The 24,137-nt window shown below is 35.8% G+C and overlaps 2 protein-coding genes across 4 annotated transcripts; one reads left to right on the top strand and one right to left on the bottom strand.

Moving 5' to 3' along the window:
• Positions 1-2,343: 2,343 nt before the first annotated feature.
• LOC129879979 (protein GIGANTEA-like) lies at positions 2,344-17,356 on the top strand. Of its 2 annotated transcripts, XM_055953746.1 has the most exons (16): positions 2,355-2,498; positions 3,221-3,325; positions 3,634-3,726; positions 5,734-5,805; positions 5,911-5,965; positions 6,075-6,217; positions 6,338-6,609; positions 8,298-8,353; positions 9,267-9,507; positions 9,582-9,732; positions 10,734-10,943; positions 11,068-12,612; positions 14,222-14,290; positions 14,886-15,104; positions 15,293-15,385; positions 16,697-17,356. In XM_055953746.1, the coding sequence occupies exons 3-16, from the start codon at positions 3,640-3,642 to the stop codon at positions 16,997-16,999; spliced, it is 3,516 nt and encodes a 1,171-aa protein (XP_055809721.1). In that variant the 5' UTR covers positions 2,355-2,498; positions 3,221-3,325; positions 3,634-3,639; the 3' UTR covers positions 17,000-17,356. The 2 variants fall into 2 exon arrangements, with proteins under 2 accessions (XP_055809731.1, XP_055809721.1); XM_055953756.1 differs by lacking the exons at positions 14,222-14,290; positions 14,886-15,104; positions 15,293-15,385; positions 16,697-17,356 and adding an exon at positions 13,031-13,231 and having other exon boundaries at positions 2,344-2,498.
• Positions 17,357-18,819: 1,463 nt separating this feature from the next.
• Positions 18,820-23,824, bottom strand: LOC129879964 (UDP-rhamnose/UDP-galactose transporter 6-like). 2 transcript variants are annotated; one of them, XM_055953729.1, is made up of 6 exons: positions 23,555-23,824; positions 22,443-22,680; positions 21,679-21,863; positions 21,396-21,596; positions 20,210-20,371; positions 18,820-19,362 (listed from the first exon to the last, which is right to left on the bottom strand). In XM_055953729.1, the coding sequence occupies exons 2-6, from the start codon at positions 22,570-22,572 to the stop codon at positions 19,057-19,059; spliced, it is 984 nt and encodes a 327-aa protein (XP_055809704.1). In that variant the 5' UTR covers positions 22,573-22,680; positions 23,555-23,824; the 3' UTR covers positions 18,820-19,056. The 2 variants fall into 2 exon arrangements, with proteins under 2 accessions (XP_055809704.1, XP_055809709.1); XM_055953734.1 differs by lacking the exon at positions 23,555-23,824 and adding an exon at positions 23,365-23,515.
• Between the last annotated feature and the right edge of the window lie 313 nt (positions 23,825-24,137).

Below are 24,137 nucleotides of genomic sequence, written 5' to 3'. Positions count from 1 at the left end.
CGAGATAATTCTAATTAACATAATATTGACTTTGATCTTAGTGAATCCAAGAGGGTGAATGCTCCATCCATTATAATTTCTTTCCGAGTTTATAGGGATCACACGTTGGGCTAGGAACAAACTCAAAAAGATTTTAATATGATGTGATATTATAATTTGCATGATTTTTATTAGAAGATCTAACATCAAGGGTTGTTTAGTAGATGACTTGGAAATGAGCTATGTTGGTATTAAATTATGCATAAGTAATATTACGTTTAGCGTAACTGATTAGAAATTAAGTTATTTCATATATAAAATTAATATGATATATATTTTGCAATTTAAGAACCCACATAACTAATATATGTATAATTTATAAAGTAATCTATTTATTATTTTATGAGAAATAAAAAATAAAATATCTAATATATGAATAATTAAATCATGTGCAACTAAAATCTGCATAAATTAATACATAATTTCTCTTATAACTAATTATAAATTATTAATACATGCATAACTCTAATCAACTACTAAATGCCCCAGGATATTTCTACACATTATATATAGCTTATTTTTTTTCCAACTATTAGCGTGAGACTTTGTTTGCTCACCCTACAGTTTAGTCCTCAAACTAAGTTTCACATGACCGCTCCTGAACTAATTAGTTCTACATGACCCATCAAATTATGAACTTATCTGCTAGAGATTCACGGTGGATCATCACATCATCAAAATATTTAATTTATAGCTATCAAAACCAAACTAGCTTTTGGTTTCTTATGTGCATATTCAAAGTTACAAGTAAGGATAGTACTAAATCATTTTTTATATTCGTCTCGTCAAATCATTAACTCTAATATTTATTATTAAGATAAAATAATTCAAAAATATTTTTAATATGATGTGATATTATGTGCTTTATGACAAACAACACACGATTTTCATCAAACAACTTCTCACAATTAAAAGTATTCATGCGTACCACCTTATATGTGCTTTGCTTTACTTTTTCAACTAACTAGCAATGTGAGATTTTATTCGCACCTCCAACTTCACAATCTCTTTCTCTCTCAAAATTTTCCATCAAGAAATACTAATTAATTGGCTTAAATAAAGTAGTGTTAGGGTATACAAGAAAGTAGGTAAAAAAAAAGAAAAAAAAAGAGGAGAAATGAAAAGGGAAAAGAAATAAATGCTCCCTTAATTTGTATCGAAAAGTCAGTTACACACTTAAACTATCATGGCAACTTATTACATATCTAAACTATCTAAAAGTGAATTTATTATCCTCCTGAGAAGTACATAGCACCACTCTCGCAGTATGTGGTGTATTACGCTCGCTGTCACGTCAGTGCCATATCAGAAATTATAATTTTTTATATCTTTTTCTTTTCTTTTTTTTATTAATTAACTTTTTTTTATTAACTATATTTTATATTAATTAACTCCTAATTAATTATTAAAATTCTCAAAACATCACCTATCTGACCCCCCTCCCAACCCCAATCATCTTCTCCACCAAAATCAAATTCACCCTCCTTCGTTTTCTCAGCCATACCCAAACACTCTCTATTTTTCTAGTCAAATTATATTAAATGTTCTTGCCTATAAATTTAATTTGCTTGAATCTGAATAATTTGAGTAAAAGATAATTTCTATTCCATATCTACAGTGAAATAAAGAAGAAATTTGACTTATAGGTTTTTAGCTATAATTCTTCTTCTTTTTAATGGGTTTTGAAAGAAATGAAAAGTAAATGGAGGAAAGCAAAGGTGGGGCAGATAGGTTCCAAAAAAACTTGAAGATTCATCGGTGGTGGCTGAAGGGAAATTTTTCAATGTTATTTTGTGGTCTCACACTTTGAGGTTATGATGGAAAATAAAGAATTGTGATGAAAAATAAAGAATTGTGTTGAAAAATAAAGAATGAAGAAGAAGAGGATAATGGGTGGGATGCGAAGAAGAAGAAGGTGGGTGGGTGTGAAAAAGAAAAGACTTGGGGGTGAGGTGATTTTATTTTTTAAATTTTTTTACTTTAATTTTAGTCTAACAAGCTATTTTTTTTGCCACGTCAGTTTTAGGGAGGGTAATAAGTTCACTTTTAGGTAATTTAGGTGTGTAATAGATCACCATGATAGTTTAAGTATATAACTGATTTTTCGATACAAATTCGAGAGAAATTTATGTTTTTTCCGAAATGAAAAAAGGAGATGTATGTATGTATGTATGAATTTATTTACATGTGTGATGGTGAAGCAACTAGGTAGTCCACTTGCTTGCCACATGGCCTTTATAAAATCTGAGGAAAATATCATCGCCACGTATGCATTCAGAAAACAGAGTTAAAGATCTTCTTTCTGCTCCATATCTTTTTCTCTGCTTTAATAAACTCTCCTTCTCCTCCTTCAATTTTCTTCTACAATTTTTTCTCTACAATATCCCATAAATATCTTCACAGAATCCTTCTATTATTTCCAGATTTACCCTCACCACTTTTCAGAATTCCCATCTGCGGTAATAAAGTTTGTTCTAATTGATTTTCTGTAATTTTATCGAATTTTCTGGGTTTCTTAGTGCATAATTTGTTATAGATGTTGATCTGTATTTGTTTTTTAAGGTTGATTTAGGATTTTTTTTTAATTATTATTTATCGAAAGTCAGTTTTATTTTTACTAATTTCGAAGTTTTTGTAGGAATATGTAACAGTATTAAAATCGGAGAATTGGTTGTATTTTTAATTTACTTGACAATACCTTTTTTTTTTTGGTTTGATTTTTAAAAATACACATTTGTTGAGCTCGAACTGTTTATTTTTTATTATTTTTTGACAGTTTGTGCAAGTGATAATTTTTCTGGAAAGTGAAATGAACTGCAAATACTTTTTCTCTTAATGAAAAAAATGGAAAAAAAAGTTATTTGTTCCCTTTATTTTTATGAGAAAAAGGTTCATTTTGATGAATTAGTATCTCTATTTTTAGTTTTCAAAACGTAATTTGTGTAATAGTTTGATTATTTTTTTTGATGATGATTTGTGCAAGTGAAATGAACTGTAAACATTTTTTTTTCTGTTAATGGTGAAAAATGAAAAATACTAGTAATTTGTTCCCCCTTTTTTTAGGAGAAAATGGTTCATTTTGATGCACTTAAATACCTTCTTTTTTAGCTTTCAAAAGGTACTAATGTAGTTGTGTATTTGTTAACAGGTTGAGTTTTTTTTTTTTTTTTTGGTTTTGCAGGATAAAGGAGTGTATTGGTATTGTCTTCTTCATTGTTAAAATAGTGAAATTTACAACTGCCATAAGCTGGTTATAACATTAAAGGGACTAGCTTGAAGCTCTAAGGTGATTTTTCTTGATAAGATACATAGACGGCAGAGCCAGAAAATTTGATTTACGGGGTCCAAAATATGACGAAGTAAACACACGAATAAGTCGAAGTGGGCTCAATATTTACTATATATACATAAAAAAAAAAAAAAAAATTTAACCATGTATAAGCAGTAGTTCGGATGAACCTCATGAACCCTTACTAGCTCTGCCCCTGCCTGGACCATCCTCAGATTTGGCTGCAAATATGTTGAATTACAATATTTTGTTCCTTGATTTGTAGCATTTTCTCATATCGCTAAAATTCTTTGATTGTCAAACAGTTATATATGGCTTCTTCAAGTGAAAGGTGGATTGATGGTCTTCATTTTTCTTCATTATTTTGGCTGCCTCCACAAGATGCAGAGCAGCGGAAGGTGCACTCATCTGTTTTACTACGATATCTTTATATGGTTTTTTTCGTTTGTTAGGGACATTTTAAACTAGCTATGGTGACCTTTCAATTTCTTCTTTTTCCAGTGAATGTATGGCTATCATCAGTATTGTGTAGAGAGGTGCACCTCCTTAGGGACTTGGATATAATAGGGATAACAAAGTGAAAAAGAAAAGCGCTTCTTCTAAGGAAATTTGAAAAAAAATATCAACTCAGCTAATACTAAGTTGCTTAATTGTTATATTTTTTTGTACATCACTACATTGTGATAATTGAAGAAAATATATGAGTAGGTAGAAAGGTATACAAAGGAGGAATACAATGTCGCTGAACCTAACGTACCTGTTGCATGTGACAAAAGAAGGCCCTCCAATCTAATTAAAGATAGGTTGAGGGAATATCATGTAAAATGCATATGGCTTTGCTCCATTACAGAAGATAGATAGTCTACTTTCCCCAAACACTTTTAAAAAAAAACAAATGGCTCTCAGAATGTCGAGGTAATGCTCTATCCATAGACCATACCACAGCTAACGAACCATGCAGCCAAATAATAACACTCTGTACGTGATAAGAAGTCCCAATATTTTACAATCACAAACTAATGAGGTTGAGATGAAGTCACAAGAGACCTACTCAAACAGCACAAATAATCTTTTCTGTAACTCTCTTGCAAAAAAAACAACTTCCTCATAGTGTAACTCTCTGGATTTATCATTTAAAAGTCGTAGTTGTATTTTGTTATAAACGTTAAACCTCTCTTGTTTGACACCAAGTAAATGCCTGGATACTTGGTGGAAACTTTAGCTAAAAGGATTTTCTTCAAGGGTGGTGATAGAATTTGTTAAAAGATTCTAACCATTAAGAATGTTGGTATGTCTATGATAATGAGAAGGATGTGAAACTTTTTCCTGGAGTTGGAAACATTGACGTTATATAATTTAAGTGCTTGGGGTAACATTTACTTATAAGCCCATAAAGAAATGGAATCCGAGAGATGGGAATATAGTAAATGTTTAAAAGCTAGTCTTGATTTTATGAGACAGTGAGGAGCATCTCTAACCAAATAGTCTTACAAAAAGCAAGTTATTGCACTATGCTTTATTCTTTCTCAAACAGGAGGATGGATGAAGGATATAGATGTGGGATACATTTCATGGACTTTCAATTCCCCATGAAGATGGCCTAGTGGCTGAGGCACGGGAGTAACAGTTTGGAAATCCTATTTACGGTACTTAGTATGGGCTCATTTGCTCCAACCTTGGTGGCATGATTATCTTTGCAACCCGTGCTTGTGCCTTGTGGGATGGACATGCTACAGTTGAACTAGTCGAGATGCGCATAAACTGGCTAGAACACTTCAAAAATAAAAAATAAACTCGGATGTACTTGGAAACTGGCTAGTCGAGAGCCATTTCACTATGCATCATTAGCACGTCTAAGCGTGCAACTACATCCTTCATCTTGTACTTGGAAATTGGAACGGAAGGCTGCAGAACTGAGAACACTACAATGAGGGTTGGTGTTGTCTGAGACGTACTTCAAACAGTTGAACAAGAAATTGCTTTTGAGGGGTGCCTCTGCTGCATTATATTAAAGGGAAAATGTTAACCAAGGAACAAACAACTCTACATATTGTATAATGGCTCTCCAATAAAGTAGAGAGGAAAGACGAAAAAATGTGCTTCTTACAAGGGAAACAAATGATGCATAGTGAAAAGGGTCATAACCTGAAAGGTCCTACATCAGGAAGGTAGCAATTGCTTGAGGATCAGAACTCTTAAAAAATTCCAGAAAGATCTCTGACACAGGATCTGACCTTCCAATGCTATTTGTCTGGACTTGGATTGGGTTGAATTAGTCTCATTGCGTTATCATCTTAAATTTTTTATGCCTGAAAGACTTCTTGCTTTTTTTGTTTATTTTCTATAAACTTTTTGTATTTTCACTCATGAGTCATGACAAATCTCCTTTTATATTCTCTTCATAGGCTCAAATTGATGCGTATGTTAAGTACTTTGGTCAGTTCACATCAGAACAATTTCCTGAAGATATAGCTGAGGTATTCAGTAAATTCTGTAACTATCTCTGTTTATAATTTTCAATATCTGAACCAAGTTTTGTTCAATCTTCCCTCTAAATTAACAGCATGTGTTATAATTGGCAGCTCATACGGAACCGGTATCCATCGAAGGAGAACCGACTTTTTGATGATGTTTTAGGTATTATCATTATTCTCACCTATTATTTAGCATTTACAGTATTGCTTCCACCTACTTGTAAGGATTGATTGAGCTGTTTCTATGTTTTGTTGTTTGTTATAATTACCAGCAACTTTTGTTCTTCATCACCCAGAGCATGGACATGCTGTAGTTCATCCAATTATTTCATGCATCATTGATGGTACACTGGAGTACGATAAAAGTAGTCCACCTTTTGCTTCTTTTATATCATTGGTTTGCTCAAGTAGTGAGGTACGCAGTTCCTTTAACCATTAACTTAACTAATCTCATCATGCTTTTTCACACTATGATTTTTTTAAAGCCCATCTTGAATATCATAATCTGAGATTAATTATTAACCCTTAAACACAGAAGGAATATTCTGAACAATGGGCTCTTGCATGTGGAGAGATTCTACGAATCCTCACACACTACAACCGCCCGATTTTCAAAGTTGATCATCAGGACAATGGAGCAGATAGAAGCACCAGTGGAAGCCACACTTCAACTAGTAAATCTGCCTGTAGTGAACCTGGTGTGCCTTCTATACAACATGAGAGAAAACCTCTGAGACCATTGTCTCCATGGATCACTGATATATTGCTTGCTGCTCCACTGGGGATTAGAAGCGATTACTTCCGTTGGTAAGCATCTCTCAATGTTGCTTGTGGGTTCGATGTTCCATTAGGCTTAAAAATTCATCAAAAATGCAGGAAAAATTCATTAGCATTAGTTGATAGGAATATTTTGTATCCATATTTCTTGTACTGGAACAATGGGCATTTGCATCTGATTGTCTTGGTTTAGCGTGTTGCCCATTGATTACTTGTCAGAGTTTCTGGACAATGTTGGTTTTGGTTTGGGTTACTATTTTCATTAGGAGTAAGTTGAATTTTGGAAAGAGAAATTGACTTCAACAATATTTTTTAACTCTATTCTGGTCAATGCAAAATTGTTCTTTATTTCCTGATTCCTTCTGACGAAACTTTGCAATCTGTCCATACTTGTGTTCTGCTGTTTTTTTTTGTCTTTCTTGCATATGCTTAGGCTTAAGATCATATTCCCTGGCTGGTATGCAATGTCATCTTTCAGTTTTTTTCGCCATTACCATTTTGTGGGGATGTGGTTTGAATTGTACTTTGTCCTCATTTCATGTACTGTCAACCTACTTTGCCCCTTAAAATGAAAAGTATATTTTATGTTTAACAGTTTTTTCTTCCCCATTCAAGAAGTTATGGATGACCTAGAGTACACCTTTTTTTGCTCCATATTTGCTGTTTTAACATGATAGGGTTTTTAACCTCCTACATAATTGTTTCTTCTCCTGTTTCATCATGTATGATTCTTTGCGAAAAACATATTACACTGGTTGATGCTGATCTGTGCATAGAATAATGTTCAAGTTTCTTAACGGCGGGCATGCTTGCAATGCTTTCCCTTTATGAATAAAGAGCAGCCCGGTGCACTAAAGCTCCCGCTATGCGCAGGGTCCGGGGTAGGGCCCGACCACAAGGGTCTATTGTACGCAGCCTTACCTTGCATTTCTGCTGTTTCCAAGGCTTGAACCCGTGACCTCCTGGTCACGTGGCAGCAACTTTACCAGTTACTGCAAGGGCTCCCCTTCCTGTTATGAATAACCTTCAGAAAAACTTCTATTTTTTTCTTGTGCATGGCATATTAAACTACAAAGGATATAACTCAGAAGACCCACATGGATAATTCATCTAAGTAGTGACACAAAGACACTGGTGGCTTCTGCTTGTCAAAGGAGAGCCTAAGCTCTAAAACTAGGTGCAAAATAGGTTGTGCGCTTTGTTTCGGTGCAAGTACCAAAGTGCCAAGACATGTGCCTCATCACCCACGGGCTCCCTCTTGAAGAGGGAAATTTTAAACAATAAAAAACTTCATCTAATTGTATCTTTTTCAATTCTTTTGTCAAAATAATTGTGGTTTGGGTTGTCTTGGAGTCTGTGTGTATTATTTCCCTTCAATTGCGCCTTTCGTCGCTAAAGCCCGGGCTTTATCAGTGCTTTGTGTTTAAAGCCCCTAATTAACTTCAGAAAGCTTCTTTTTTCTTCACTTTTCTCCTTTGGTCACACTGTTTCTAGTCCGTTTGATTCCTTCAGAACTTGTCCAAATGCTAGTCGACATCTATCTTCTTTTTGGTGCTTTTCAAATTAAAGAACTTAGACACTATCATTTTATAGACCTAGAATAATTCTCATTGAAATTCTCCAAATTGGTAACTTGTAGAGTTTGAGACTGATGAACGAGGATAACCGAAAACTACACTATCCTACTAAAGGCTGTGAAATCTTTCATGCTTGTGCAGGTGTGGCGGTGTTATGGGAAAGTATGCTGCTGGAGATCTCAAGCCTCCATCAAGGGGTATGTGGACTTCTGTTTCACTAAATGTTTGCTCCTGTTTATGGCTCTAGACCTGCACTTAAAATTTTTATTTTTTATCACCTAGTTGTGTAATTTCTATGGACACTGATAACATGCTTGAGAATCAGTGCAAGAAGTCTTTTCTTACCATGCTGGGTAAAAGTGGTAATAGATTATTGACCTCTTTTTACTTGCCCTATGTATAGTCATCACCTAGCTAGTGAAAATGATGCTCTGGGCTCATGTTTCTTACCAAGTCTTGCAAAAGAAATATAATCTTCCTCACATAATAACATTAGTGCCTTTTCTTTTTCTAGATTATGTTTCTTGAAAAGAATAAAATGAGGAACAGTTGTCCCTGACTACCATTGCAATTTTCCACTAATTATGATTATGTGTAAGAATCTAAGCATTCACCCCTAAAACCTTAAGGCACTGGGTGGAAAACTCCAAGATCTCTACAACACTATGGAAGCCCTTACACTACCTATTGGGACAAATATATAGCTGAATAGTCAATACTCAATACCTTTTTGCACATGTAAGATTCATACATTAACTCTAGTGTGGACTCACTAGTGGGTGAATTGGCTTACCAAAGGATGTGTTTGATACTATGTGAATCTGAGTACTCAAACTCCAAATCTTAAGGCTATGGGTAGAATAGCTAAAGACCTTAATAAATTTATTTGGAACCTCTTACACAATCTATGTAGGAAAAGCAATATAACTCAAACATAACTCAATAGATAACATACATTTGCTTTGTTTCTCTTCATTTTCTTCCACCTGTCCCTCCTATTAGACATTGAGTTTCCCAACTTTCTTATAGAAGGCTAAGATATTAATTTTGAAGTGTTTTCATATGTTAGAATTGCAACAGAACTGTTATTGACTTGAAAGTTTATTTTAGCTGCTTCTCGTGGGTCTGGAAAGCATCCACAACTACTGCCTTCAACTCCAAGGTGGGCTGTTGCTAATGGTGCCGGTGTTATCTTAAGTGTTTGTGATGAGGAAGTTGCTCGCTACGAGACTGCTACCTTGACTGCAGCCGCTGTTCCTGCACTTCTGCTTCCACCTCCAACAACGCCTATGGATGAGCACCTCGTTGCAGGACTACCACCACTTGAGCCATATGCACGTTTATTTCATCGGTAAGACGAAGAGCATGATTTAACTTTACAGCTTTGAATTAAGGAACTCATTTTAACTTCTGTTTCTGGATTAGATATTATGCAATTGCAAGTCCAAGTGCCACCCAGAGGCTTCTTGTTGGACTTTTAGAAGCTCCACCATCTTGGGCTCCGGATGCACTTGATGCTGCGGTACAACTAGTGGAACTTCTGCGAGCAGCTGAAGATTATGCATCTGGATTGCGTGTAAGTTTTAAACATTTCCGTCAAAGTATTGTGATATGTGAGCATCAATCTGCTATATGTCTGAACATCTTAGCCATTTATATTCATTTTTCAGTGTTCCTTGTGGTTCTTTTGTACAATTGCAAGGTTATACTTTTTAACCATCTTATGCTATGTTGGAACACATAGATTGATTTGTTCTGTATGAATTATTTATAAACTTGTCCTAACTACTATGCTCTCTTGTTCTAATCGAGCATATCTGTAGACATAAAGACAAATCTGTTTGCAGTCTCGATATATAGCCAATTCCAGTATGTTAAATTGTCTTAGTTGCCTCTCCAAGTGCTTAAGTTGTTAGAAAGGGACATTTTTGTTTTATAGACATGTACAAGGTATTCTGCAAGACTATAGTACAAGTTAGCACCCTCGCTAATCTTACATGTGCCTGTTATTTCTGACACCTTCTGTCAAGTTGGTGCCAAGCTTGTTACATATGAGACTAGTTCAGGGATGTGCAAGAGGTTTGATCACGATTGATGGTAGGTGTGACTCTATATGAATATCTGTTAAAAGAGGACGAAGTAGACTCAAAATCACATGGGAGGATACTGTCTAAAAAGACCTATAATCTCTCAGAATTCATACACACAATTTTCTTGTAGATTTTGTCAGTAGAACATAGAGAGGACTTCTAGTTCCAGAGAGTCTGTTATTAATGGAATGGTCCCAAATGTACCAAAATGGATACTGGGGATCAATATAGCCAATCCCAACTTGTTTGGAATTGAAGCATATAGTTGTTCTTGTTGTTGTTTAACTTCTGTCTCCTTGCTTTCAGCTATCCTTGAAATCATTTGCATAAACTATGACCTCCGAAATGTTCTCCACAAAAACATATTTAATTGTTAAGGAACTTGATTTTTTTTTTGTTGCTCGAGTACACCTCTCTCCTACATTAGTGGAAGTTTTTCTTATTGCTCCTTTTCTTAGAATTCCTGACATTTTATGTATTGCCAAAGCTTCCTAGGAATTGGATGCATTTGCATTTCTTGCGTGCAATTGGAATTGCCATGTCCATGAGAGCAGGAATTGCTGCAGATTCTGCAGCAGCTTTACTTTTCCGAGTGCTTTCTCAACCTGCTTTGCTTTTCCCCCCCCTAAGGCAAATTGAAGGAATTGAAGTTCAACATGAACCCCTGGGTGACGAAACTTCATGTAATAAAAAGCAGGTACTTCCGTCAGTTATGATTGTTGAGTTTATCAATGTGCTTGTTCTTCCGTTCCGTGGATTTCTTCTTTTTATTTGGATATAGATGATTGGAATATGTGATTACCATTGTTATTATTCTTCAGAGAGAAGTGCCTGCTGCAGAAGCCACAGTAGAAGCCACTGCCCAAGGAATTGCATCAATGCTTTGTGCACATGGTCCAGAGGTTGAATGGAGAATATGTACCATCTGGGAAGCTGCTTATGGCTTGATTCCTTTAAGTTCATCTGCAGTTGATCTCCCTGAGATTGTAGTTGCGACACCTTTACAACCACCCATTTTGTCATGGAACTTGTATATACCCCTTCTGAAGGTTCTAGAGTATCTTCCTCGTGGGAGTCCATCTGAAACTTGTCTTATGAAAATATTTGTTGCAACGGTCGAAGCGATTCTTCAGAGAACGTTCCCGCCTGATTCTTCTAGAGAAGAAACAAGAAAAACCAGATATGTTTTCGGCTCTGCCTTCAAAAATCTTGCTGTGGCTGAACTGCGAACCATGGTTCATTCATTGTTCTTGGAGTCATGTGCCTCTGTTGAGCTTGCATCTCGACTACTTTTTGTTATCTTAACAGTATGTGTCAGTCATGAAGCAAAACCAAACGGGAATAAAAGGCCTAAAGGTGAAGATTCTCTGCCACCTTCTGAAATAGGGGTAGACACGCTGGCAACCATCAGAAAACAGAGACAGATAGGAAGTAAGAAAGTGAAAAAACAAGGACCTATTGCAGCATTTGATTCTTATGTTCTTGCTGCTGTCTGTGCACTTTCTTGTGAACTTCAGCTCTTCACTTTGATTTCAAGAGGGACTAATCACCCAGATCCAAAAATCATCATAAATGAAGCAAAGCCTGCAAATGATTCATCTACTGAGCTACGAAACGGGATTCATTCTGCCGTCTGTCATACTCGGAGGATATTGGAAATTTTAGAGGCACTTTTTTGTCTTAAACCATCGTCTGTTGGAACCTCATGGAGCTTCAGCTCAAATGAGATAGTTGCTGCAGCTATGGTAGCTGCTCATATTTCTGATCTGTTTAGACGCTCCAAGGCCTGCATGCAGTCTCTTTCTCTTTTGATACGGTGTAAGTGGGATAATGAAATTCATTCCAGGGCATCATCACTTTATAACCTAATTGATATTCATAGCAAAACTGTTGCATCAATTGTCAATAAGGCTGAACCATTGGAAGCTTATCTAATACATGCACCAGTTCTAAAGGAGCGGCCCAGATGCTTGAATGGGAAAAAACATTATAAATACACAAGTCGTAATTGCTTAACATCAGAACAGCCGTCAGGGCCTCTCTGTAAAGACTCCTATGATTGTAAAAGTTCACTTGTGTGTGAGAAAGCTTCAGACTCAAGTTCACACTCAAATGAGGTTGCTGGGTGCACCATCAGCAAAGTGTTTGCAAATTTCTCCTTGGATGCTTCAGACTTGGCCAATTTTCTGACAAAGGACAGGCATTTGGGATTTAATTGCAATGCACAAGATCTTTTAAAATCAGTACTTGCGGAGAAACAAGAATTATGTTTTTCTGTTGTCTCATTGCTCTGGCACAAGTTGATTGCATCACCTGAAACACAACCCATTGCAGAAAGCACTTCTGCCCAGCAAGGATGGAGACAGGTATCTACCTTGTTACTTCATGTTAATTGCTGTTAATGAATTTAATATTTCCTGTGGCAATTGTCTGTTAAGAAACAAGATATCATCTTCAAATACGAGGCAACATACCTGATAGCATATGCTATGTGCAATGCCAATGTCATAGCTTGGTATCCTAGTTTGAGTATTCTCGCTTGGAACTTCACTTGAAGTTTCAAAAGGTGGTTGGTCATTAGTTTTGGCTCCAAAGATGTGAAAACCATTTTTCACGCAGAACAAACATCCCTCAAAACAAACATTATTTGGTCACTCGCCTTTAAATTTGAGTATACAGAGATGTTCCTTTTCTTTACATGTACAGTTCAATCCCATTTCCTTTTCCTGCAACACCCACCTACCCTCTTTCTCTACGTGCATGGAATATTGGTTTTTTTGCTAGGAAGAGCCCTGTTTGCTGAACTTACTCTGTTGGCTGAAATTTTAAAAAAGAAGTATTGGCAATTCCAACTTTACCTCCCTCGAAACTTTTTTTTTTAAAGAAGAAACAACAAAGGTTACCTCCCTCAAAACATGTTAAGCTCATGCCAAAGGAGACCGGAGAATGATATGGACTTCTCTTGTTTGGTCTGAGGTAGCATCAATCTCTTCTTCTATTTTAGGTTTCTCTATGAATATGAATTTGTTATCTCAAGCCATGCACTCAGTCAGTGTAACATATGGGTTCGGACAAACCCAATAACTTTTCTGTAGACCCTATATTTGTAGTAGAAAATCCAGTAAATATACATAATATTTATGTGTGAACCCAGTTACAGAAACAAGTGAATAATGGTTCAGTGGTAAGGAAGAGACAACCAAACCCCTCTGATTCCCGAGAACGTGGGTTCTTGGAATCCACTTGCGTTAGTTTCTTTTCTTTTTTAGCTATATGCCTGATTTTCCTTTCAGAAGAAAACATAAACTCGCATCAGTTTTTTCCTTTGTTGTCTGAGCTTTTTCCTTTTTGCTATATGCAGATTTTCTTTTCAAAATTTTAATTTTTAAGAAAAAAACATAAAATTAACAAATAAAAAAAGCAAAAAGCACTTCCTCTGTAAAACAAAAGGAGACTATTGTTTCTTCTACTGTTACACAAACGCAAACCCAAAATCAGATTTTCAAAGAAAAGATACGATTTCTTACTTTTTAAAATATATATTGAATATCGGTACTTGTACCTTAGTTTGGCGGTTAGTATATTAGCTTGAGGTCATTGTCCCAAATTCAGAACCCATAAACGTCAAATCCTGGCTCCGTCTCTGCATGCACTACATCCATAAAAAATGCGTACATCCAAAATAGCAGTAACTACCAACAACCTTAATTAGAACTGTATGCAGCATAAGAAGCAAATCATTGAACTGTTTTCATTTAAGAGGTGAAAATGTTATGATAGCAGAAACTGAACTTGTTAGATTGGGAGTCAAAATGAGAAATTGTTGCATTTACGATTATTATGCAGTGGTTTTGTGATAGCATGAAGAATGTCCATAATCAAGTTAAAGCACATGTTTCTTTTGCATAATATATTTGAAGACACAAGATACTTAGTAGCTTTTTATATGGTGTTAACAATCGTCCATAACTACAGGTGGTTGATGCACTATGCAATGTTGTATCAGCGTCACCTGGAAAAGCTGCAACAGCCATTGTGCTTCAGGTCCAGATTTCGCTTTAAATGTATTTGGTGATTATAGATCGTGATCTTTTTTTGGTTAGGCTGCTGCTAGTATATGCAAAGTTTCTATTTATATGGATCCAAATTGCTTAACAGATACAGCTGCTATTTCAAAAAATCACATTTTTCCTCGACTCCTACTCCAACTTGAGGGCAATTTTAAACTATAGTCGAAAGACAAGGGGTAAATTTGGACCTTTTTTCTTAAAGAATTTGGACATGTGTAGTCCACCAATTTCATGTAGGAGCTCTGTTAATTAAAAGAAAAAATATACTAAGATGATTTGCTTACAGCAAGGGTATTAATATTTAATGGACCCAAAGTGTAATAGAGGAAAAATTGAGCAATTCCGAATAGTTTAGGGCAAATTCTGGAAGTTTTCCCTTTCCTCATCATATTTTTGGCCTCATCACATGACAAAAACATCTTTTTATGTTTATGGGTAGTACTTTGTCTGGGTCCAGAGCTTTTTAGATTTGCATGCATTAATAGTTATCTTCACTTTGCTTCTAGGTGTAAGTAGGTCTTCATCACCATATTTGTTTGGTCACTTTCTTGCCAAACTTTACTTGTCAGGCTGAGAGAGAATTGCAACCATGGATTGCTAAAGATGATGATCTTGGTCAGAAAATGTGGAGAATTAACCAACGTATAGTAAAATTGATCGCAGAACTGATAAGGAATCATGATATAGCAGAATCATTGGTTATTCTGGCTAGTAACCCAGACCTCCTTTTACGGGCCACAGATGGGATGCTTGTCGATGGAGAAGCATGCACCTTACCACAGCTGGAGGTAATGACATTTTTAGATTTTTCTGGTTTAGTGGTACATCTTTTATAGTTCTTGTTTCTCACCTGATGAACCTATGATTCAGAAAGCTAAAACTTCCTATATGTGCGTGAGTGCTTGAATATGTCCAAGGATGATTGATTCATTTTCTAATATATTTACATCCTTGATCTTTAAAAAATATTGAGCAGCTTTTGGAAGTGACAGCTCGAGCAATTCAACCAGTGCTTGACTGGGGAGAATCTGGACAGTCAGTTGCTGATGGCCTCACAAACCTATTGAAGGTGATACTCTTTGCTAGACTTGGTTCAAATTGGGGAACAATAAGTGTGTGCTTGGTATGAAGGAAAATGTTTTCTTGGAGAACTAGTGGGTTTCTTACTTATTTTCTAGTGTTTGGTAAATAAGCAAAAAGAAAATTGTCCCAAAAGTATTTATATGTAATCCAGCAAAAGACTGGGGAGTGGAATGATTGGGGGTTGGGGCTGTTGGGTAGGTGAGGGGAGACAATGAACTTGGGATGTCACTTATGAAACTTGTTGTCCATCCTTCCATAGGAAGTTCTTTTTCTCATTTTTTTGGTAGTAAACTATGAATGTCACCATTACACCCAAAATATTTACAAACTACGAAGGGTGCAGAGAGCATCTAGACCTCAGGCACCAGCAAAACAAAAAAAAAAGCATTTCAAAACTAATTACAGGGTCTATGATTCAACAGTTGACAGTTCCTAGCCTTCCTAGAGCTTGAAACTAACTCTAGTCTCTCTTTCAATTCCTTTCGTATGTGTAATAGAAAACTCAGTAATTACAGTAAATTGCCTAAACAATTTCCAACTGCTGGCTTGCCAAGTATACTTCATCAAAGCACCATACATTAGCAGCTACAACTTCCTTCTTAAACTGTCTCCGATGTCTTCTTTCATCCAGTTCAGGCTTTGTTTAACAGTTTTCTGTGGTAAAGATGCACCAATCCAAGAAGCCAAAGCATTCCTCACTGTAGTTATCCATTGACAGTCTGCAAATAGGTGCTGATGAGTCTCAGCATCCCCTCATCACATAAACAACACACATCAATCATCGTCATGAACTGAATCTGTTGTCTGTGCAGCCTTTCTTTGGTTAAAAGCTTGTTCTGGTATGCCAACCAAACCATCAATCTCTGCTTCGGCAACATGACTGAACTCCTGACCAATTCAGCTTCAGCCAATCTATTTAGATCACCAAACATGGGATTGTAACTACTTGACATTGAGTATGAACCATTAGGAGTTGGTAAATCTCTCCTTGATAGCAGTGCACCATCAACCCTTTAAGAGAATTCAACTTCTTCCTTCTTCCCGTACAAAATACCAACTGCAGTCCTGAGGTGGAGTATGTTCCCAAATATCATCATTTTCTAGGAACTTGCTTTCCTAGAGAAAATGTTTCCCAAAATATTTTGACCAACTTGAGAAAATTGAAAAACATCTCCATACCAAACACACCCTAAGAGTGTAAAAGTGATCTTATATTCTTGAATTTACTTTAGCACTTGATGATAAGATAAACAAAGGTACAATACTAACTAGGTTCCTTTGGGTTAATACATTGCAGTGTCGCTTACCTGCCACAGTCCGCTGTGTTTCTCATCCAAGTGCGCACGTCCGTGCTCTCAGTACATCAGTTCTTCGTGACATTATGTATGCTGGTTCAGTAAAACCAAGTGCTAAACAAGAAGTAGATGTAAATGGCATCCACAATCCTGCTTATCAGTACCTAAGCATAAGCATCATTGACTGGAAAGCAGCTATTGAGAAGTGTTTGATGTGGGAAGCTAATAGCCGGCTTGAAAATGGAATGTCTGCTCAATTTCTTGATACTGCTGCTAGGGAATTAGGCTGTACTATTTCAGTCTGAAAACTCACTTTTCTGGGGCATGTATTAGGTCTCTCTGTACCATACCTATCTTGTAAAAGTCACTTTTAGTTAGAAAATGATATTTTAGAGTCCTTTCACTCACCCATGATTGTTGCACAATGGCATGTAGATAGTCCACTTGTTTTGTTTTCCATTTGGTTCAGATTATGTTTGTTGTACGTCCAAATACAAACATGAATGTGGAAATAAGTAGATTTAGCAGTTTAATATTCGAGTGACCAACAAAAGCTGGCTCAGCTTTAGAATTGAATTTTTCCTATCATGTAATAACCCTGTCTTACTTTGTATTGTACATTCAGCAGATAAATCATCTACGCAGTTTTGTTTTTTGTTTTTTGTTTTCCTTGTTGATCTGGTTTCTGATTTAGATAACTAATGGTTATGTGAATGGCCTTGAAATCTGGTCATAGTAACATAATGGGATTAAATGTTGTGTTAACTAGTCTTAGCTGATTCAACCATGTTTTTTTGGATGCAACATTCTTACATTTATAGATGGCTTAGGAGGAGTCTCCTCTTATGTTTATGTTTCCATATGATAATACAAGTTACATGGGCTAATACCAAGCAATCATCTTTTTATACCTCTGTTTGATATGATGATGATATGAGTTGAGCTTAAATGGAGTAACGACAACTCGTATTTGGGGCACAAATTTTGCTGAGTTATTAGTCAGCTCATCGAATAGACTTGCATCAAATGGTGTATAGTTAAGACTTATGTTGTGTAGACTCTTCAAAAGTGTTTGTCTCTTTTGCATGTCGGATACTTTTAAAATACAATCTTTTTGGAGGATCTAATACACACTTAGCTATATTTTTGGAGATTCCGAGTAACATAGGTTGAGAGGGAATTTCTATGTTGTTTACTTTAAGTTTCAGCCACTCCTCTGGTGACTAGAACGTGTTTGGTAAATGTTTTACATATTTTTTATGGTTGGTTGATAAAAAAAAAAATTAAAAATATTTTCTATGAAATTAAGTTCTTTAAAATGTATTTTCTGGTGGAAATAAGAAAAACAAATTTCATGACCTCCTTACTCTAGCACACTGCTCTCAACCTCCACCAGTCCACGCCCTTACCCCCTCCACCTTTATTTCCATAGTGTTTGCCTACATTATTTATAGAGTTTTTGGAAGCAATATCTTCTGTTTAAGGAAAAAACATTTTCCGTCCAACCAAACACACCCCTAATGTCAACCAATCATGCCTACGTGAAACTACCCATGCTAGGATGTTGGTAGAGGTTTTGAAAAATTAAAAAGAAGAACAAGAGCTATGGCACTTTTGGACAAGTGCCATTGTTCTACAAGAGAAACTGCAGTTAGCCATGTCTGAAAAATAACCTCCACTTTGGTCTAGCAATGAATTCCTTGTTTTGGTCTTTTGCTCCTATTTTGTGTTGGTCTTTAATTTTTGTTCTTCAAGGCAAATAACTTTTTTTGCGAGAAATAAATTTATATTACCACATCATAATATCCCACAAGTTATGCAATACGGCCTTAAAAAAGGTATGCCCTACTAGGCATAAGTTCCATTTTTAAGAGCAAAAAATAAAAATCAATCCATTCGTCGAAAGACAAATTGTGCAATTAAATGTAAACAGCAAACTGGACAAGTAATAGATCATAGCAATTTTAATTGGAGCAAGAGTTGAGAGATTTTATATGGGTTTGCACCTAAAAGGTTTCCTGATAATTACTTTGTTTGAAAAAAATTAAGAGAACCCTTTTGTGGAGAAGAAGTTGTTCAAGGTATACTGAACTAAATGCAGATATTACCTTCAGAGAGGAAAAAAACAAGCCAAAAAACTCATCACTCACTATAAATTATTGATCAAATAAAAAGGAGAATGAGAAAAACCAAGCTCTATACCCAAGTTCAATCTCTTCTTACTGATGTTATATTATCAAAAAGATGAATTATAAAGAAAAATCTAATTTGATCGAAGGAGGTGTGTATGTAGAGTCAGCTGACTATTAAATTTTCTGTTTTTTTGCTATCTCTTCTGTTTCAGCTTCAATGCTATAAAATCTTACACCTTATCATCAGCTTGTGACGAATCTGATCCATGCTTAATTGAATGGCTACGACGCTCTTTCCCACCAGGTTTAGATGAGGCATTTCCATACCAGATCATTCCACAAACTGCTATGATCATGCCAACTACCACTTGTATGTTGAGACCTTCTTTCCCGAAAAACAAAAATCCAAGTATCAAAACGAGGATTGTTTTCATATGACCAATAACTTGGAATGAAACAGCAGTGAATCTGCCAATGCATATGAACTGGCTGAGATTGGTGCCTATAGCTATAGTGCATGAAAGAATTATGAATACCTGCAGAAAAAGAGAGTTGATAAGAGTGTAAGAGACCATGTTTTGAGAAGCTGACAGCTAAAGCTACTAATACTCATATCATTGTTTGATAGAACAAAAGGTGCATGGATCAAAACCTATATAGAATATTGTTCACATCAGAGAGAAAAGAAATAGTGTTCATATCAGAGAAACTATTTCCTCTGGTGTCTAATCCATTAAAACTTTCTTTGTACCCCCCCCCCCCAAACACACACACACACACACACACACAAGTTTTCTATTCAAATGAGGTCCATCATCCACTATCAGAAAAAAAGAGATGCATAATAGACGGGGGAAATAAGATGTTTCAATTGATGGCAAAAATTAACTTATAGTGCTGTGATGGCATGAAACGGGTTTTAAACATACATTGGTGAGCACTAAATCCTAATCTCCTGACAAAAAAAAAACAGTAAACAAAGTTAAGCATGAGATGAACATTGTTCTAAATGTTCTATATCAGCTTTATTCAGCAGTAGCAAAATTCTGGAACCTGTTCGTACAACTTTTTGGGGGGGACAAAATAAGCCAGCTCATACAACAATTAACATCGGATATGTGCATCTTAAAGTCGTAATTCATTATTCATCAATATTGCAGGTTCATAAATTTTTGACAGAGTGAAATATATATAACCATACATCAAAATATCAGACAAAACATACATGTAAGACTGTTCAAGCTTCCAAATTTCATCAAGTCCAAGGATTATAAGTAAGAAGCATTTCAGAGAGTATTCCCACCAACATAAAAATCACTTTTCACTACCATTTTTGTTGAAGAGTTAACAAATCAAACAGCAATTCAAGAGCAAGGTACTAACCAAAGATGGAAAATTGAAGGCAAAGTGATCAATCCTCTTGTTGGTCAACCAATAATCCACGAGCGGGCCTAATAGCAGCAGACTTCCAGCCTGAACTGGTGCAGTATGTCCCAGCAGATTGAAAGAACTAAGGGAGTATTTTCTTTGAAGGTAATGAACATACTGCAGATACAAACCAAGTGCAAATTTCAGTTTTTAACCAAGTGCAATTACATTCAAAGAGAAGAGCTTCAGAAAATTAGAAGACAAATTTAGGGACAGAATATTATTTTTCAGATCTAAGTCAAGCGCAGAAGTGACAAGTTGTATACAATTTCCCAGAAAACAAGTTTTCCATTTCTAAACGAGGCTTAGGTCTTGTTTGATTTCTCGACAAACATTGCATTTCTAAATGAGGCTTAGATGTTGTTTGATTTCTCGACAAACATTGCATTATGAATTAAACGTCTCATTTTACTTATCCCAAAAAGAAAAAAATGACTAACACAGAATGTGATTTCCCATATAAAACTCTATATTGCTAATACAACTCTGAATTGCTAATACAACGTTTGGCTTCCTATATAAAAGAAATACCTGCATATCTTATGCAGGACAGCAAGAGCCCATTTATGCTCTATAGGGGGTATAATATAGAATAAAATGTGTGCAGAAGAAATACCTTGATAATAGCATCTAAACACAAAATGGCTTCAATGTAGGGGGGCTTATGTTTAAACTGAATACAAACAAATTTAAGAACTCTTACAAAACCTTTAGAAAAATCTTTAAAAGTATACTATTTAATAGAACTAATCTTGAATTATTATAATCCTTGCAGAACTATTTTTTACGACGATTGTCTCCAACTTAACTTGCATGCAACTCGACTAATCCACTAACCTACCTGCTACAACCACAAATATAGTTTCCGAGTAAACATGGTCGCGCACAAAGACAAGAATAGATGGGCTCACACGTAGTATTATAACTGGATTTGAATCCTAGGATCTCCAGACTGTTACTCTTATACAGTACCTCAAACAATCAACCAACCCCTTGTGCTATACCTGGATTACTAGTCCAGTAATCAAATGGCACCATACTGATGGTGCATCTATTCCCTTGGTGTATTGATGTATTATTTAACTGATCAGATCAAGCTTTTCAAGATGGCATAAGATATTAAATTGCCGAGACAACTTACATACTGTTGCAGAGCAGTGCTCCATACGGCTACAAAGGCAGCAATGAAGCCTTTGGTATTAACACTCACGTCTGTAACTGTGCAAACAGCAACACCTAAGAGTACCACAACAATGCTCAGCTTTGTGTCCCTAGAATAACGGATCTTGTCAAAGGCAACTTCTAGTAGGCAGGAGACAGGGATCATACTCAACTTAGCAATCTGAGAGTGATAATGGAGATTAGTATTTGAAGTCCTCAATAGAATCAGAAGAGCAGGATGAATGTGATGAGCATAGAATTACCTGGTAGAATCCCACCGAGTTCCACATCAAACTGATGTTCATCCCAACAATAGAGAAGTTTGCAAACAGAACAAATTTTAGAAGATCTGGAAGGGGTAAATGAGAAGCTTGGATGTACCCAAGCCACCTAAGAACAATCGTCATCAAAGTTGTTGTAACAAAATGCATCCCCGTTAATGTTGTTGCTGCAAAGATTGTTGTAATCAAAAGCTAGAACAACCATATAACAAAAAGACTGAAAGAAGTGTATAGTAATGTCAAATCTTCATTGTCCAACATGCCAAAAAAACATTTATCAGTTTTAACATGAAAGTGCCGGTGCTGCAAAGATTGTTGTAATCAAAAGCTAGAATAACCATAACAAAAAGACTGAAAAAAGTGTACAGTAATGTCAAATCTTCATTGTCCACCAAGCAAAAAAAGAATATATCGGTTTTAACATGAAAGTGCTGGTGCTGCAAACCCGCTTAGGTTCAAGTTTGTCTTAAGAGTCTCTTTTCAATGTTACATGTATTAAATTCATATCCGCTAAGTAATTTTTGTATATCATGTAAATTGTGAGTTTCAGTTCGAAGAAGCATGTGTTTCTCTTCGTGCTAAATGTCCCATCAGACTTGTCATTTCTTTTGTTGTTTTTCCTTTTCTAAGAAGCAAAGTGTATATTCTGATAATTGAAATTAATAGATATAACCAATGTAAGCTTGAGTCTTAATACAAAGGAATGCTGTTCTCAGAAAGTGATAGAATATCGCGCAGAAATTTACCAAAGAAAAAGCCGTAGTTAGCCATTAAGGCTTTGTTGACAATAATGATTCCAACTGAAGTGACGACATTGAACATCCATGCAGCCACATCACCTGCAGCCTTCTTATCAGCCTTGCTTGAAGGAGCCATTTGCCTTTATTTTTTGCTGCGAGAAACAAGTTTTACCCTCCAAGCAGCAAATAGAAGCATTCACACTTCTACATCAAAATTTCCAAATCTTTTATTTTCTCTTCCCGCCTATAATACATAGAAGAAAACATTACAATCCATAACAGACAGATCCGGCAAACAGAACAATTCCCCTCTATAACCCAATCGCATAAGTAAGAAAATGAAGTTAATAATATCATTTCCATAATTGTAATGGTCTAATAAGCTCTAAAAGCAAAGTAACGGTAAAAGCAATACAACAAGCAAAGAAAGAAACAATTCACCATATGATCAAGTACAAAAACAAACTTTTAGTGAAACTCCCCCGCAACTTACCATAATCAAAACTCCTTCTCCCCCTTCTTTTCTTCTATAAATTTTTATTTTTCTAGTCAAAAATCATAAATTGCAGAAAATCAAAGAATTCTCAAGGATGCAAGACAAATGAGCTAAATTAACTCCAACTTTTGTTAATACAACAACAACACCTCAAAGTACCCAAGGGTGTCCCATTGCTCAATTAAGTAGGTTGAGAACCACGAGGTTTCAGGTTCAAAAGACCGAAACACTAGGTGATCTCTTCCCATTTGGTAGACAGAGTTACCACGTTATCAAAAAATAAAAAACTCAATCCCAAACTAGTTGGATTTAACAATATGAATCCTCAACATCCATTTCGACCCGTATAATTCCAATAGCACAGTAAAAAATTAGATTAAAAAAACACATAATCACTATAATCGCATCAATCACAGATGCAGATCCACATACTTTTACATGAACTTGGCTTCAAAATGTGCTACTCTATTCTCAGATCTAAATTTCAAAAAACCCCAAATTGCAATCAGTGAATTAAAATTCTCATAAATCATTCAACAGATCTATATTTGCTGTAACAACGCACACAATTGTCAAAGAAAAACAAAGAAACAGAGAGAGATTTAGTGAATGATTGACCCACCAGTTGAGAAGTAAAGAGAAATGAAAATGACCCGTTTTAGATGCAGATCTTAACGTGCGAACTGGGTCTTTACTATACGTATATGTATGTATAAACGAATTGAACAAATTTGGACTGTATTTGTGTGAATGTAGGGGGGGGGGGGGGGGGGAATGGAGGAATTATGGAAGGAGGAAGAGAAAGTTGCAAGCTTGAAGGAAGATGAATTTTATGATTTGTCAAAAGTAGAATTGAATGACAAATAAGAAGTGAATGAAGTTGAAGAAAACACCCAACTGTATCAAGTGTATGACATGTTGTGTTACATGTACAACGATGATGGAGAGCGTGGGAGTATTGTGGAATGTACTATTTTCCAACTTGGTCCATGTGCTTCAATGTGTGTGTGTGTTTTTTTTTTTCTCATTTACCATTGGAATGAGGGTAAATTAAGATGGTTAAATGAGCCCGGACTACTCGGAATCGGATCAGATTGAATTGGTTTTCGATCGGATCGGACAGGCCCAAGTAAAGGGTGTTGGGGGTTGTGTTGAATCAATATTGTATGGTTCAAATTTTTCAATCGGTGGTTTAGGATTGTTTG

Source organism: Solanum dulcamara, chromosome 1, assembly GCF_947179165.1.
Source record: "Solanum dulcamara chromosome 1, daSolDulc1.2, whole genome shotgun sequence".
Taxonomy (NCBI): domain Eukaryota; kingdom Viridiplantae; phylum Streptophyta; class Magnoliopsida; order Solanales; family Solanaceae; genus Solanum; species Solanum dulcamara.
This window is presented reverse-complemented; position numbering and strand designations above follow the sequence as displayed.